At 41.3% G+C, this 16,502-nt stretch overlaps 1 protein-coding gene across 5 annotated transcripts in view; it reads left to right on the top strand.

The window, feature by feature from the left end:
* Positions 1–1,146: 1,146 nt before the first annotated feature.
* grik2 (glutamate receptor, ionotropic, kainate 2) overlaps positions 1,147–16,502 on the top strand; it is a 321,479-nt gene continuing 306,123 nt past the window's right edge. The window contains exons 1-2 of one of the 5 annotated variants that reach the window (XM_034196514.1): positions 1,147–1,258; positions 3,610–4,002. In XM_034196514.1, the coding sequence (XP_034052405.1) occupies positions 3,888–4,002 (115 nt within the window). In that variant the 5' untranslated portion in view covers positions 1,147–1,258; positions 3,610–3,887. Of the gene's footprint in view, positions 1,259–3,349; positions 4,003–16,502 lie in introns of those variants that run through there. The other 4 variants (XM_034196516.1, XM_034196515.1, XM_034196518.1 and 1 more) reach the window with 4 other exon arrangements.

Below are 16,502 nucleotides of genomic sequence, written 5' to 3' on the forward strand. Positions count from 1 at the left end.
AATGCTTTGACAAAAAATGTATTGTGGCATTGAATTAACTTATTGAAAGGTTCTGTAACAAATGCATACTGAGTTGCGTCCTGTGTACAATAGTTCAGACTCAGAAGAATGAATGGGTGATTGAGCAGATAAAGATCATTTAAAATACATTTTTATAAGCAACACTGTTCCACTGGGTTTACTCTCTGCTGCCTGTGAATGTCTCTTATCATCTGTAAACTGCAACATTCAGATAGCTGTCAATGATCATGTATTCAATTAGCATTATTTTGCAATTGCTTTAGACTCTTTAAAATGTTCTGCATGTAACCGTGTAAAGGTGTTTACAGTTAAACATGAGTTGTCCTTTAAGACAATGTGTTCATGGTCCTTTGTTTATGATTTGACAAGTGTAGTTAACTTAGGTACAGTAAATGACCAAACCCCTGGCAGTTGGTTATGTTGCATCATTATGACTTATTAAAACCTGCCAGACTCTAAAACTGCAAACCATAATGATAACTGTTGACTTGTTTTGCTTCTGACTACTAAATATGTAATATATTCAGCATCCACACTCAACACTTTTTTGCACACTTCATAAACTGTGTTTGAGAACTTTATTTAGTTTTTCACAAATAAAAAATAAACGCCATCCTGAACAATAACCCAGTCTGCCTAAAGAATTTAAATATATGCATGTTACTCCCCTGAGATTCATTTGCAAACCTGCAAACCTGCAGTAACATCCATTGGACTTCTCATAAATGCACATTAAACTGCATCCTGCTAACATTATGTCTACAATTCTATATTACAGGGGAGTGACGGCTGAATACGTTATGATATTATATCATTTAGTTATTTTGAACAAACACATGACAATTTATTCAGATTGCTGACATCTGTGTGAGACTCACCCATTAATGGACAGCACCACACTTTTACTCCCAACTACCACCTCTGTTTTAAAACTGTAAGGTCTGCATGCAATGTAACAGGGGAGGAACAATCCGCGGGTAAAGCAGTGTGATGAGCTTCAGTCCGACCTGACAACCAGTGTCCTCAGCCTGGCGAATCTGCAGCCTCCGTGCCGGTGAGTCCCCTGTCCGGTGTGCTTTAAGCAGTGCGTCCTGCCGTCCGACAGGAGGCGTGTCTCCCCTACGGCCGGAGCGCAGCAGCAGATGCAGAAGCGGGGGAAGCGGCGCGGCTCCTCCATAGAAACAAACCAACTTCTTGTGCTGCTCCGGTGACTCTCCGTGCTCCAGCTCTACCTCGGGTAAGTCCATTCCTTTCAAACTTCACATATCTTAACATACTGTTTCTGCCTTATGTGTGTGTTGTTTTCAGGAACTGTTATTTGGAAAAGCTGAGATTTGTACACTGCAGCGCGCAGAAAACACCGTTACGCACCTCACAGCCAGGTGTGAAGTTCATCCGCGAGTTCATAGAAGCAAATCCGACTTTAACCAGAGGACAATAACATAAACATGTGTGAGAAATAGCCTCCGACGAGTGGTTTAATATAGGCTTGGAGATGTGTGACCTCCCGCGTCTTTGGCCGCCCTCTATTTGGAGACGCTTGGCACCTTTTCGGGTTCCTCCTTCTGCATCCTCTCCTCCTCCCCGGGCTCAAGGCTTCGCTGCTAGGGGGTTATGAGGGTTGTTAAATGCCTTCAGTCAACCCCCCTTTATGAATGATCCGCAGATAACGGGGCTGGATGGGGAGCTCGCGGAGACGAGTCGCGCATTTAAATCCCACAGCTGATGAGCCCGCTTTAAATCAACTTTATAATCGCGCCGCGTTGCTGGGTGGAAGGACTCACCCCAGCCTGGTTTAAACCCCTTTCTTACATAGCTACTGAAGGGCATTTATTCTGCTGTTTTTCTATCTGTAGAAATAAATCAGACCGGCGCCTATATTGTTCTCACCTGCTCACCCCGCAGACCTGCGGCTTTGTCCTCTTATTTACCAGCTTCTCCCTCTTATAATGTGCGGATTTCGGCTACTCATTGCACGCGGGAAACAATCAAATCTCAGACACGTTTTTCTATTCTTCCATCAGTCACATATTGGCTCAGGCTCAGGAATCCAACTGACTACCTCCAAAATTAGCTGCTAAAAATATATTAACAGACGGAGAAATGAACTTCCACAAGTTCTTCTGCATGCTGTTCCAAGTGCAACTAATAATTATAATTATCATTCTTAAATTAACATAGGCCTATTTCCTTAAAATGTTAAGCAGTCAGCCTGGGTACTTATTTGGGTGTTGCCCATAAGACATGGTTAATGTGGAGGCTGGCGGAATAGTGATAATATTTAACCTTTAGGCATTAACTGTATCATCACATGGATTGGGTCCAAACACAATGCCCCGCTGCTAATTAATGAGGCAAACGAGCGGGGGGAGCTGACAGAAATGGGAACATAAGGGGCCGCGGAGCCGCTGTCTGTGCTGCTTGAACAGTAGAAGCACACACACACGCGCGCGCGTGCACACATGCGCACGCACACATACACACACTGATTTAAATAGAGTCTGTCCGTGGGGCTGAAAACCCCTCAAAGCTGAGACTGGTTTAAAGCAGATTCCATCAGCTGTGGCATAGCCGTTTATTTATTTAGAGACTCTCTTAAATATCAATAACAGAACTGACCATATTTCAGTCTCAATGTTTTCTAAAAACTCTGCTTATTTAATTTAGTGCAGCATGAGCTTGTCAATCTTTGAATTTGCTCCTTGTTTTAAATCAGCGTGACCTCTACAAACGCATACTCTCTATCCAGTCTAAATGTGGAAGTTTAATCAAGGAATATATAATATTTAGAAGTGATGCATCAGATTAAACAACCAGAATTTGACCAGAAACCCACGCATATATGTGCCGACCTTGAAAATAAAACGTGCTTCTGAATATAGGCCTCGCAAAACTAATGGTTATAAAATGGTTATGGAATTTAAAGATTTGTTTGAATAACAGCTCGGAGGCCACAGAATAATCTAGAGGAACAAGTTGACCATGACAGTAACATTTCTGCGCCTTTCAGTGCGTAATTCAACAGTCATAGAAAGGAGCGTATGCGATCACGATAAATTGAATTAAAATGTTCGGGGCTGTCTCTGATCTAACAGGCTGTACAGGGGGACTCGCAGGAAAAAGTATGAAATCAAAAAAAGTAATAATTGAGCAGACAGAACTGAAACAGTGCGGTCTGAGCGGCTATTCATCATGCTGAGTGTTCCCCGACAGCTCGGCTTCACATGAGTCCAAGCCTGAGTGACTCCGATCAAACGGGCGATGTTTTCACATTCATAGATCGGCTCGTACACGTCCGTGCACGGGCGGACAGTAACGGCCATTGGACCGGAACGAATGGGAAAATCAGTGCACGACATTGGGAAAAGAGGGGAAAGGGAGCGGGGATAGTGCATGAGCTGGTTTTCGGCTGGTGATATTGTGGTCAGCAGCAGGAACATGCCCGGTACCCCCTGTGCGCTCCCCCACCGGTGCGACGTCAGAGGAGTGTGTGCGGCAGTGCAGCAGGAGGAGCTCACACACACCGCCGCTCCGCTCTCACACACTCTCGCGCTGGATCTCACCCCCTCTCCAATCTCTGTCTTTCAGTAGATGGATTTCTTCAAGCTCTGCCCTGCCTAACATGGACGCCCAGCCACCTCCGCCGCCACCCCCTCCTCCATCCCCATCAGCTGAGTCGGAGGGCTGCTTCTCCTTGGCGCAGTGAGCTGGACACGCAGTGCTGTTTTTCTGCTGAATGGATGTTAGGGAGAGCGTTACTCTGCCCGCCGGTGGTGCCCAGTCGCCCTGCTTCACGTTAGAGAGAAAACACTTCTGGGGAATATACGGATTCAGGGAATAAAGCTCCCGCGCGACTCAGCAGCACCATGAAGACCACCTCCCTGCTCATCCTCACTGCGAGGGTCCGGAGCTCCGTCAGGCTGCTGCTGCTGCTGCACTCTGTGGGATTTTCTCATGGGATGCCACACGTCTTGAGATTTGGTGAGCTGCTTTTTTCCCCCTCCTCTGTAAAAGTTTGTGTTTTTATTACCATGAAGCTTGTTGCTCTCCCCCGACCTGTTGGAGACTCTTCCTCCATGTCCTCACGTGTGGGACACTTCTGACTCTTTATTTGCTCTGTAACAATGCATGTAAGGAGCAATAGCGCAAGAATCCAAAGAGTTAGTAAACACGTGTGTTGTGAAAAGCTGCCAGTGAGTGGAATCCATTGAAGGATGATACTAAAGTGACCTGTAACTTGTTGCTGTTTGGAAAGTTCCAAATATCAATGCTCCCCACACAGAACCATGCGTGTGTACAGTGTCAGCTGCTTGTGACCTAACATCGGTGTGTGTGTTAGTGTGTGTATTGTAGGTGTGTATGTGCAGTTATTCAATTATTCATATAGGATAGCTAATCTAAATGTTGAAGTGGTGTGTCCATAAGAATGTAAGAAGAAAAAACAAAGAAACACTTTTAATGTTCTTTTTTCAGTAAATTTACTTTTATAAAAAATATATATTGTTTTGTCAGAAATATGCTATAATGGAACTTTTTACATGACCCTTTAAACCACAATTCCCCCCTTTATTTGCTGCTATAAAGTAGGAAACATATATCTTATAATACAATGTGTTTGCTCCAACACATTGTAACGATATGACGCTTACAGGAAGCATTCCCCACCAGCTCCACACTTTAATAGTTGCGTCATTTTATCAAAGAGAAACATCTAGATGTGTTTTCATTTCATACACAAATGAAGGTATGTGGGTATGTGTGAAGCTGGGGGCAGCAGTCAGAGGTGAAAGCCTGCAGACCACCCTGAGCAGAACAGCAGAAAGAAGAGAATAACTACATTATTGTTAGATTTCATTTATCCTAAAAAGTCATGTAATTGAACCGTAATCACAAACCCTCACTGCAACCACAAAATAAAAAGATAGCCTACTTCTTTAAACCGCATGCTGACAGTTAGGTTGATTCATCCGATTGGAAGAAACAGCGCTCATCCTACAGTATCTAGAGGAATATCCTCAGTAATTAAATACACATTTCTTTCATTCAGATGAACGAGGTGCACAGAGATGTTTCTGCTCATGGAGCTGTAGGATCTAAATCAGAGTGGAGATGATAGAAAGGTGAATCCTGTGGTCCTGCAGGGCGTCAGCAGTCTCTCCACATCATGGAGACTGACTCCAGGTCTGTCATTGTGTCCATATGTAGAGGGGACAGTGTGTGGAGGGACGCTGTATCCTATTACTTCATCAGGCCTTCGTTACTCTGTTGAATAGGCAGCGTTTCTACACACCAGTAGAACGGTGCTTAATCTTTCTGTCGGACATTTCCTCTCTTCAGTAGCATTTCCTCAGCTAGCTAATGGCTAATAGCTAATAGCTAATAGCGCAGATCAAAGTGAAATCACCTCAGATCTTTTCAGATCTGAAAAGGTGATTTCACTTTGAATTGTGAAAACATTCAGCATTGATTGAACTGCAATAAGAAACATGGATCAGAATGTAAATACATCTGAATATTAAAAGTGCACTCCAGTTTAGTATTGCACTTTAACAAATGAGGGGTAACGTTTGAAATCTGAGCTACAGAGGCAGATCTTTTGATACTTGTAGAGTCAAGCTGCAAAACCCTGAATCTACATTTCCCATGATGCAACTCAATTGTGACTTACACTTGTCCCTTCCAGCCTTGGTACAGTAAATGCCAATGTTTCTCAAACTCCACACCCCCATTTTAACACTCAAAGATGTTTCAAAATGCAAATTGAAATTGGATTGAATGCTATAACCAGGACACAGCACGGCCCTCACAATATTAGCTACATGTTACACGTTTACTGCACGTCCACTTCCACTGACAAAGCTGCTTTATCTCTGCCAATTGAATTTGAACTTCCCAAATGGGATTTCCTCTGCTTCTGGAGCAGCTTTGACTAAAAAGGAGCTTGTAATATAGCAATAATCTCAACATTAACATCCGGGTGTCGCTTCACCATTTAGCCACTCTTCAAAATACTGTCAGAGCCTGCAAACGGTTGAACTCGTTCAGCCGTTTGAAGACTTATAGTGCAAGAGTGATGGATGGCTAAATTGGATTTCCATTTAGAAATTCAAGCAGAAGAAAAACAGCTCAGAGGAAGAATGCCAAAGCTGTTGTTTTCAATCAATCTGACCAGATCCTGTGATAAAAAACGATTTTATAGACTCTAATTGTGAAAGAGCTTCACAGCAGATACACTGTATATGGTGACGATTGTTTTTGAAACAGTTGTGCTGGCATTAAGGACATGAAAGCAGGGAAGAGCTCACATGGTGTGATTGTTCAGCAGTTTGAGAGAAAGAGGCTCATATATATGCTAAAAACCTCTGATGATAGAGAGCACATAACTGAATCTCCATTGAAAATAAAGCTGGATACAGACGACCTGCCGCTCTGCAACTCTGCCTGCAGCCGGCTCTGTTTCTGAGGATGTGTTGCAGACAGGTGAGGTCAGGAAATGGGATAACTCGTGTGAAGGAGAAGCCACATTCAGGGTCAGAATATGTTTCTCACCAGGGGCGGTTCTAGGGGGGGCAGGGGGGCCAGGAGGGGCCAGTGCCCCCCTAACACTGACCTCTGACCCCCCTAACAATGAAAAGTTTATTTTTTATTTTTTTTAAATGTATATTTTCTGGTACTCGGTTTGCCAAAAACCGCAGGATTTTGTTGCTGTAATGTGAGATTGTGCAGACACCCTTATGTAAAGTAGAGATGTAACTGTTCATTGCCTTTATTTTTATATAAATATGGTGTTAGTGCAAACATTGCACTATAACTTAAGCTGAAGCTAACAGTAATAACTATAAGATCTATCTGAAATAAATAAGTGTACTGAAACAAATACCAATAACTGTATTGCATTGTTTCCTTATGCGCAATTACTTCATACTGTCTAGTTCTCTTTTTCGTCCTGCATTTATTGTGCCCCCCTCAGAAAATAACTGCCCCCCCAGTGGCCCCCCCAGTCAAATTGGTCTAGAACCGCCACTGTTTCTCACACATGCTGCATGAGCGGCATCTGGGCAGCACATGCACTTTAGAAAAGTAGCATTGTCAAAAAAGTTGAGGTGAAGGAACCAGCAGACGGTACGGAAAGTCATTGATTTGATTCAACATCATTGGCAGGGAGTCATGGTTATTCCACGAGTTTCCTCACATCTAATCGAAGCAATTTAGTCTGTATATCTATAAATGCATCACTTTATATGTCTCTGGGATCTCGGCAGTGAAGGTTTTGATCAGGTGTTCCCCGTGGGTCGGCATTAGTGTGAAGGTCAGCATCTAATGGGGAGGATGGACTAAATGTTGCAGGTCGAAGGCAGAAAAACCCTCTTTAGAAAATAACTCTCTGTCAATAACTGAACAGAGAAGTTGACATTATCATCCCGGCTCTACCCCCCCTCACAGATGAATAGTAAAGAAGGGGATTTGCAGGGAAATCTGCGCTGCGTGGAAACAATGGGTGGCTAAGCGGATCATTGTGCAATGGAGAGCATTAGGTATGAAATGGGAGGTGATAATCACAGCATCCTTCAGGGAACAAGCTCATTTCCTTATTTGCTTTATCAATGTAGCTGAAGTAGTTTTGTGAGGAGACTGCTACTGTAGGAGATGTCACTGATTAGGTGACAAAAATGTGTATTAATCCACAACTAAATATAGTTCCTAATAAATGCATCATTTCAACCTCATTTAGTGATGTTACCAATAACTTTAAAGCTTTATTTGAAGAGGACATATTATTCTCATTTTCAGGTTCATATTTGTATTCTGTGTCTCTACTGTGACATGTCTCCATGCTTTAATGTTCAAGAAGCTCTTTATTTTTCTCATACTGCCTGTGCTGCAGCACCTCTTTTCACCCCCTGTCTGAAACCAGAGCTGCTCTGATTGGTTAGCTGGCCGGCTCTGTTGTGATTGGTCAACCACTTAGAGATGTCCCGCACCTTAGCCTATCAGATACAATGTGTTTGAGAAGGGATGCACTGAAAAATGTGAAACGTTGACTCTGATTAAATGTATTTTATCAACCGATTTCACATAACTGTATTAGGTAAGTTGAAATATCAAATTTGAATAAAAACAATATTGGGTTCAAACTTAATATTATATACAGTTATGTGAAATGTGTTGACATAATACATTTAATTAAAGTCAACGGTTCACATTTTTCAGTGCATCCCTTCTCCAACACATTGTACCTGATAGGCAATGTTTAGGTGTTTTCATTGTATCATTATGTTACTGAGTCCAATGAAGGCGTTTCAGGGCGGTGGGGAAGCTAGAAACTACCGGCTAACTGGTGGTGTTGTTCTTTACATGGGAAAGTAAAAGAGAGAAACAAATCAGCCTTGAACAGAGTCAAATCCATACCCTACTCCTAATGAAAAATGGCCTTCTTATACATTCTGTCACTACTTTACTGACCCATATCACCTTACTGCCATCCCACGGAGCTGTAATAATGGATATATTGCACATGTTTGCTGTAATTCATCATTTGTAAAATATTATACTACATGGGCTGTATGATGTAAATCTTGTACCGTAAATGTTGTATTAAATAAAGTTAATATTACCGACGTTAGATTAACGTCCCTGTAGCTTATTATTGCACTAAGAAGCTTATTGCACTATATATATATATATATATATATATATATATATACAGTACAATAATTATTTCATGCTAAATGAAGCTCTGTTGGATATCACTAGATCCTGTTACAGCGTAATATAAGTACATAACGATGTACATTAGCATAATTACTAGCTAGCCGCTAGCTGCTAACTGCCGCCTCGTTAATATCAAATCCATCATAATAACAAATCATTACCATACTGTCATGAACGCACGGTGCTGTTACGTGTACGCAAATTGACGTGCTTGATGTGAACGAGCATTTTGGTTAAAGTTGCGCATGCGCTATGAGCGCACATACGGGTACTTCTCAGGCATGCCGGGTAATCTGTGACGTTTCACTCTCTCAAAAGTTGGGCCATTTTATCATCATGCGCTAATGAGCAACTCTCATAGGAATGAATGAGGCCCCGCCTCCCACGCTGTATCCAGTTCTTATTATACATCCATGGTCTAATCCCTTCTCTTCGTGTGGCCGGTCTCTTTTCTTATTCGTGTTTGATTATTTGACAGATAAGAACCACACAACTGCATTAGCGGCCGCTGTCGCCCTCTGTCGGCCGTCAGCGCAACTTAAATGATGACGTTAAACTATTCTTTTAAAAGGGCCGGCCGGCCGTCAACGGCCCTTGACGACCGGCCGTTCTGTGGTTCTCCAGATTCTACAGATGGCCAGTCCGCCCCTGGTTGTAAGGCTGACATTTTGCAGTGGCGAACCCTGTCTATCACAAATGGACCTTCTGTAGACACACACACCCCCCGCCACCCCCCCACCCCCCTCCGCGGCATTATAATGTCCGTCTTTTCACTGAATTGTCGTCTTGAAAAGGGTACTTGCAACAATTCCGCAACAACTTCATATTCACCTGTTGCACTTGTCATTTCAACGTTAAAAACAATAAAACGGCATGAATTGCTTCGTCGCATTCATCTAGATCCGAGCCAGTGAACTAGCGGGCCTTCTAGAGTACCCTGGAACCGAGGGAAACTCTGAAAGAATACGCCCATTGGCTACAAATCAATATATGATTGGTTGATCAAACTGTCAGTCCAAACGTACGCTCTCATTCAGTGCAACGGCCAGGGCATTCGATCAAGGATGTAGAATACCTTGGTTGAAGGATATTCTACCCAGAGACCCAGAACAAGATCTGATTGGTTGCTTTCTTTTCTAACACAAAACCACTGAAATGCGTAGTGCATGGTCCGAGAAGGACAAACAAATCAACGTAACACTGTAATATATTACAGATCAACAACACGGATATGATTCTCATTTATTCATTTTATTACATTTTATTTATATAATTAAATCGATTTTTTGTTTGTTTTATCTGAGTGTTCCAGGGTATTCTCTGAATACCTTGAAGGCCCTGATGGTTCGCCACTGCATTTTAGGCTTGGAGGTCAGTCGATGGATAGGAATGTTTTGCACCTGCAATGTTTTTCTTGAGAGACTTGATGTATATTAGGCTAAAAGTTGAATTTGAGATAGTAAACACTATGAAACCACTGCGTTGAGGTTGCCATCATTACCCCACAGATGCTAATGCCAGTGCTGCAGATAGTTGATCATGTATAATACAGAATGATGCCACATCATCACATGGATCCATAGAAACAGCCCACTCTTTACAGCAAATTGAACCATGATCATTTGATTGTTATGTATATTAGACGTGTCAGTAGCAACGGTAGAGACTGTCTGTGGGCAGTCCTCTGTGCATAGACTCTGCAGTAACTGAGAACATTTAAATGCATATTGCATATTTTACACAAATTCAACATGTAATGCAACACATTTTACAACTGGGTTTTCTTTTTTTCAATCATTTTGTTTAAAATGCATTAATATTTTTTTCTTTGAAGCTACTGTGAGTCAGTAGACAGTGAAAGCACAGGGAGAACAATCTGCAGCAAGAGAGAGGCAATTATAAATTCCATGTTTAATATTTGAGCTGCCACACTTGCTGGATTATGTTTACTGCCTGTTTGGTCACACTTCCTACATGTATGGCCACATGGGAGCTGAAACTCTGCAATATCTCCTCCCTGTGTCTCCTCCTGTTGATACACTTTTTAGGCAGTGCTAAAAAGGAGAAGAGATGTAAGCATTCCGATTCTCTGCAGCGTGAGGGTGTGTGTGTGAGAGAGGGTTCAAATTGTTTTTTGGATTCAGCTGTTGGAGCGGTTCCCCCTCTGGGTGTATATTTCAGTGTTTCCAGTCAACTGCAGCCACATCACACTCGCTGGTAAAGTGAAACATTAAATCTTGAACATAATCAATACTCATGATGAAAGAACAAGAATCAAAAGAATAAAGAAAATAAGGTTTAGATTTGAAAAATGGAGCAGGTTATGGATTAGGAATTGCAGTCCAGTCACAGCGGCTTACATCAAAGGAGAATGTATAATTCATATACAGTATTTGGCAGTAAAGACTCTGTGGTTAAGCATATTCTGAATCCAAGCAGCATGTTAAAGATTCAGCGGGGACCAGGATAAAAACGCTCCGGGGTATTGAACAGAACCCAGCGGAGAGAAAACACACAATGCAGAAGATACATTGAGAATCAGTTCAACGTTTAGGGACATGTTGTTATTTGCTTTGTTTTTAGACATTTCAATGAGAATGTATGTACTGACAACAAGTGGAAGACAAGACAGAGACACACGAGCTGGAGACAGGACAGTTAGCCTAGCTTAGCATAGAGACCGGAACAGCCTGAATGAGAGAATGTACAATATGAGAATATACATAACAGCTGAATATCTTGTTTGTTTAATGGTGCTGATGAACATGAGTTTATCCATCAGCTGATCATATCTCTGATGCATGCTGACCACACACTCTATGGAATAAAACACATTCTAACCATAAATTGATCGTTGAATAATTTAATAATTATGTTTCACGATATGATTTGGTGGCACCTGATTAATTGATCGATCAAACAGCTTGCTGGATGATTTCCAGATCTGATTTTGCACCAGGAAAATGTGGTAGCTAACTGTAGTCTGGACTGAGACTGCTGTGATAAAAATAAAACGGAGCTCATAACAGACCATACTGTCTCCATCTTCAGCCATCTGTGGCTCCATATTCTGTTTTTCTTCCTGCTTTCCGTCCAAAATACAAATTGATAAAGTAATGCAGCCTTCCGTTCTCTTTTTTGTCATCATGGTCATCAAATTCAGACTACACTTTAGTATGATGAAAATAGTCTTATATTCAGCGTAATCACTCACAGTAAGGCTGGTGTATTGAACCATACAGTGTATGTGGTGATTTGGTGGTTTTGGAGATGTGTCTAGAGTTAATGTGAAGGACTACAATAAAAAGTCCAAAGTGAACCTGAACGCAACATGCATAAATCATTTCAAACATAGTCTAAAATAAACTTATGGACACTTCAAACCTCCACCCTGCTCTTGCTTGGGGTGCCTGATGAGCCACAGTTAGCCTGTGTTCAGGCTGAATGGTAATGGTACCCCTCCCACCATGATGACAAGACCCCTGGAAGCTAGGATTGTTATTTGATTTTCTTTGTAGGGGTGGTATGGTGGCCCTGAAGGTCAAAAATAAACCAACCTTTCAGAGAGAAACAGTTACAGAAATTGCTTAGCAGTTAACTCAGCTCTTTCATGTTCCAAAATGCAATGTGTAATTGTTGTTCATAATTTGCCCTTAGAGTGACTGGACCCTACACTCTTCCATAAGTGGGTCAAAAAGGACCTGTATTAGAATAGTATGTGTTTTTATGCCATTTTTGTCATTTTGGTTAAGAAAAATCACTTGTATAATATTTAGTATTATATTCTGGTTCACACTAGGAATATTTTATATTTAAGTTTTCACTATTTATAATTTTAGACATTTTTTTACATTTAGAAAAAAAAACGAAATCCCATAGAAAATGCATGCGGGTCATTTTTGACCCACTTATGGAAGCTTGGGGTAGTAATACAAAAACTACGATATTTTTTATTTAAAATGTGATTGGCATGATATCCAAAACATGTTTTTTGAGGAATAGCTGGAATATGAAATGATACAAAAATGTAATTACAAAGATACTCTAAGAAAACCACCTCACCGGGTCAAAAAAGACCCACTTATGCATCTAAGGGTTAATTGTGCATCAGTGTGCTCTGACTTTACCTAAGAGATGAGTAACTGCACATATCTGGCTGCGAGCGGTGTGAGAACAAGTGTGGGAGTCATGAGCACTGGGATGTTCAAAGGGCTTACCAGGTACATACTGGACATGTTCAAGATGTGTTCAAAAGAATGTGTCTGCTCCTTTAGATTCAGGTTCTGAATACAGTTACGCACAATGAAAATGTGTCTTTGGCACTGGGGAATAAGATAGAATACCACTCACCATACACAGTACAACATACCATTCATACACACAAAAAGAGGTCAATTGCATCTTAAAGTCACTAAATGGCAGTCTTGATAAAAGTGGTTTGTTCCGCCACTGGCTCGGGTCCATTCAAATATCAGTTGTAATATGGAGTTGGTCGCAAAATATCCAAAGAAGTATCTTGAGGTTGAAAAGGGGGCTTAATGTTGAGTCCAGGTTAACATTGATTGATTGATTGAAAAGTTTATTAACAGCTTGTATATTGGGTACAGTACAGTACAGCTCAAAACATACAATTGTTAAGGGGATGCAGACCAGAGAAAGACTTTCGTCTTGTTTACATCAGGGTCCCCCATTTCCAATTCATCAACATCTTCATTTTGAATCATAAAACAGCAAAGTTGACTTCTCAACCACTCATTAGTCAGCTCTATGCATGATGGGAGTTTAACAGAGGAAGTCTATTGTTTTTCTCTTGTGCTTTTGTGTAATGTGAAATGTTTACATTTTCTAAATGTCTTTGTGTTTAGCGACACTGCGTCACTTTGTTCTGAGCAATGTTGCATTATTTCATAGAAATATTTTGTGAAATTGCTGTATTTTTACCTGCAGGTGTCCTTTTTGTAACATGCTCATCTTTAAGCCAAGCTAGCAAAATACCATCTCCATCCTTACTTCCTCATATTCTGAACTATGTGTGAGAAATCAGCACAAATGTGAGCTGTCACAACAGAAACAACCATTGGTCTGTGTTCACCATCTCACAATCTCCATTCGTATTCAATCTGCTGCGGTGCTTTGCCAAATCGTCACACTCATTCAGCACTCACTCGCTGCAGCAGTCGTGCTGTATCCTCATGTTTAAAAGGCAGATTTTCTGCTAATTAGTTTACCAGCTCTACTGTACGTCTTCCCTACTTGAATGAGCAAGCTGAATTAGAAGAAGTGTTGGAAGTTAAGGTTATCTGGAGCTAGCAGAACACGATCATTTCAATTAGACGCATGCAGATTGAACTACATTTGACCTCAATCAGAGGAAGTCATTTTAAGGAGAATATATTTTTAATGAGAAGATACCTTTAAACAAGGAAATGCATTTCCTGCATTTTCTGAAAATGTGGGAAAAGCTATCTGTTGCTAGAGTTATCAGTGTAAGACTAAAGCGCATTGCCATTGTTGTAATTCAAGGCCATTTTAATGAAACATTAAATACAACCAGAATAAATTGGACAAAAGCAGAATATAATCTCCTAGCTTTGATATTTTTAAGAAATAACTCCTTTTGCTGTTGCAGATTAATGGGGGACTTTCCTATTTGATTTTTTCTCAGCTTCAAAGCTCAGACTTAACCTGAAAATAATTATCTTAGAGTACACTTTCTTGCAACCCTGTCTCACTGTATAATTACAGAGATTAGACTAAATCTGCTCTCACTTGTCAGTATACGAGAGAATATGCACCTATACAAAACCAATAATGCTGAGCATAGGTCTTTTATATATTTAGCCTGAAATTCAGTGCCGCTCTTCAAGTTCCTTTGTGTTCCATCAGCACTTCTTCCACCAGTAAGTGCTTTGCAAGACAGGTCTTTCACTCAAAAGTATTACTGCATTTGATTGTAAAACATGTATTCATTTCTCTTGAACTCGATTAACAGCAGGCAGTGTTGGGCACGGGCAGAGACTGCTTCATGACATTGGGACGAGGACATTTCTTATCTGATGCCAAATAATGTATCTAACATCTTTGGATGTCATCATGCAGAGATGGCAGGGTGATAAACCGGCTGTAAACCCAGCTCCAGCCCCAACAGCATCAATCTGAATTCCATCTGAAGAAAGGAAATGTTTGAGGACAGCTTTGGCCTTCATTCTTTCATCCATCCTTTGTTTCCAAGCCCTCTGATTGTCAGACTGCTTGTGTTTCTGCTTTCCCACCTCGGTACCGCAAGTAAATACCTCTAGTAAACCAAACCTGAAGTGCTTATGCTAACATGCAAAATTCTTCCTTTCCTCCTCTAATTGTAATGGCCAAGGGACAGGCGAAACAGGTGGGTTTTCAGTTTGTCAAGAAACATGAAGACTTTCTGCTGTCCTGATATCAATGGGGAGCTCATTCCACCATTTTGGAGACAGGATAGCAAACAGGTGTGTTTTTGTTGAGGGCTACATGAGTTCAAAATGCAGTGAGGGTGAAGCAAGCTGAAGGAGGTTGACCTGTTGGAGTGTCCTGGATGGTTTAACCATGTCCTGGATGAAGGAAGGACCAGATCCCTCACAGCATGGTGAGCCAGTACCAGGGTCTTGAGGTGGATTTGGGCAGACACTGGCAGCCAGTCAATACGGTTTTATAGTTAGTTATTAGGTTCAGAAGAGATCGCTGAAGGCATTTTGAGCCACGATGCAACTTTATTAACCTGAGGCAGCAAATGAAGCACGAGAAGACCCCAGAGTCTAGGCTTGGGGGTCGGTTGCGGGGGTCGAACTCTGAAACCCTAATCTTCGTAGTTCTTCAGGCCTCATTTAAAACAGAAAGTCTTGCTTTTCCATTGCTATCTACTCTTAACATTAGATAAAATACTGAATGCAATTGCTGTGAAGGTCAGAAGGTCACCAAACTTAAACTTTGTTATATCTGTCCTATGTATTTTCTTATATTAAACTATTCATTACACTGCACTCTACTGCTTCTTTTGCACTTCCGGATAGATGCTAACTGCATTTCTTTGTCTCAGTACTTGTACTCTGTGCAATGACATTAAAATTGAATCTATTCTAATGTAATACAAGTTCTGAGTTTGACTGAGAGCTGTGGAACCTGCGTTGTAGCCAAGTGTTGGATCAATGAATAAAGAAGAGTTGCTAAGATATTTACATTGATCTTGGACCAAAATCACAGACATCTCTAGGCACTGTTTACTGAGTGGCACACATGGTTGGTAGAAATGACCTAAATGTCAATGCCTTTGGGATAAAGACAGTGGGAGTATATTTTCTTAATACTTGAGAACCTGTTTTCAGCCAGTAGGCATGTTTGCTGAGACGGAAAGAAGTTCAGCGGTTTCGCAGAATGGCAACACTCATCGTATCATCCTTCATTGAGGGTAACTCAAGCATATGATGTGTCACTGACTCTTTTTAGGCCCTTGGCAGCAGAGCACACGGTATAACATTGCAGCACTTCCCCTTCACTTGTTCTTTCCGTTTATGATGATTTCCTACTAAGAGGTGCAGCTTTATTGGCCTTATTTAAACAGATGTACAGTTTTATAATGTTGAGGTTCCCCGTGCCTGTTCCCTGGCAGCCATATGTGATGGGTATGATGAAGATACCAACACCTGCTGCTTTCCTGTCACTGATCATAAGGGTGTTACGCTGGTATAAACCTCTAGTTTTATATTGTAATAAACAGATGTCATGTTTTAGTGTATTTA

The sequence above is a fragment of the Gymnodraco acuticeps genome, unplaced genomic scaffold, assembly GCF_902827175.1.
Source record: "Gymnodraco acuticeps unplaced genomic scaffold, fGymAcu1.1, whole genome shotgun sequence".
NCBI lineage: Eukaryota > Metazoa > Chordata > Actinopteri > Perciformes > Bathydraconidae > Gymnodraco > Gymnodraco acuticeps.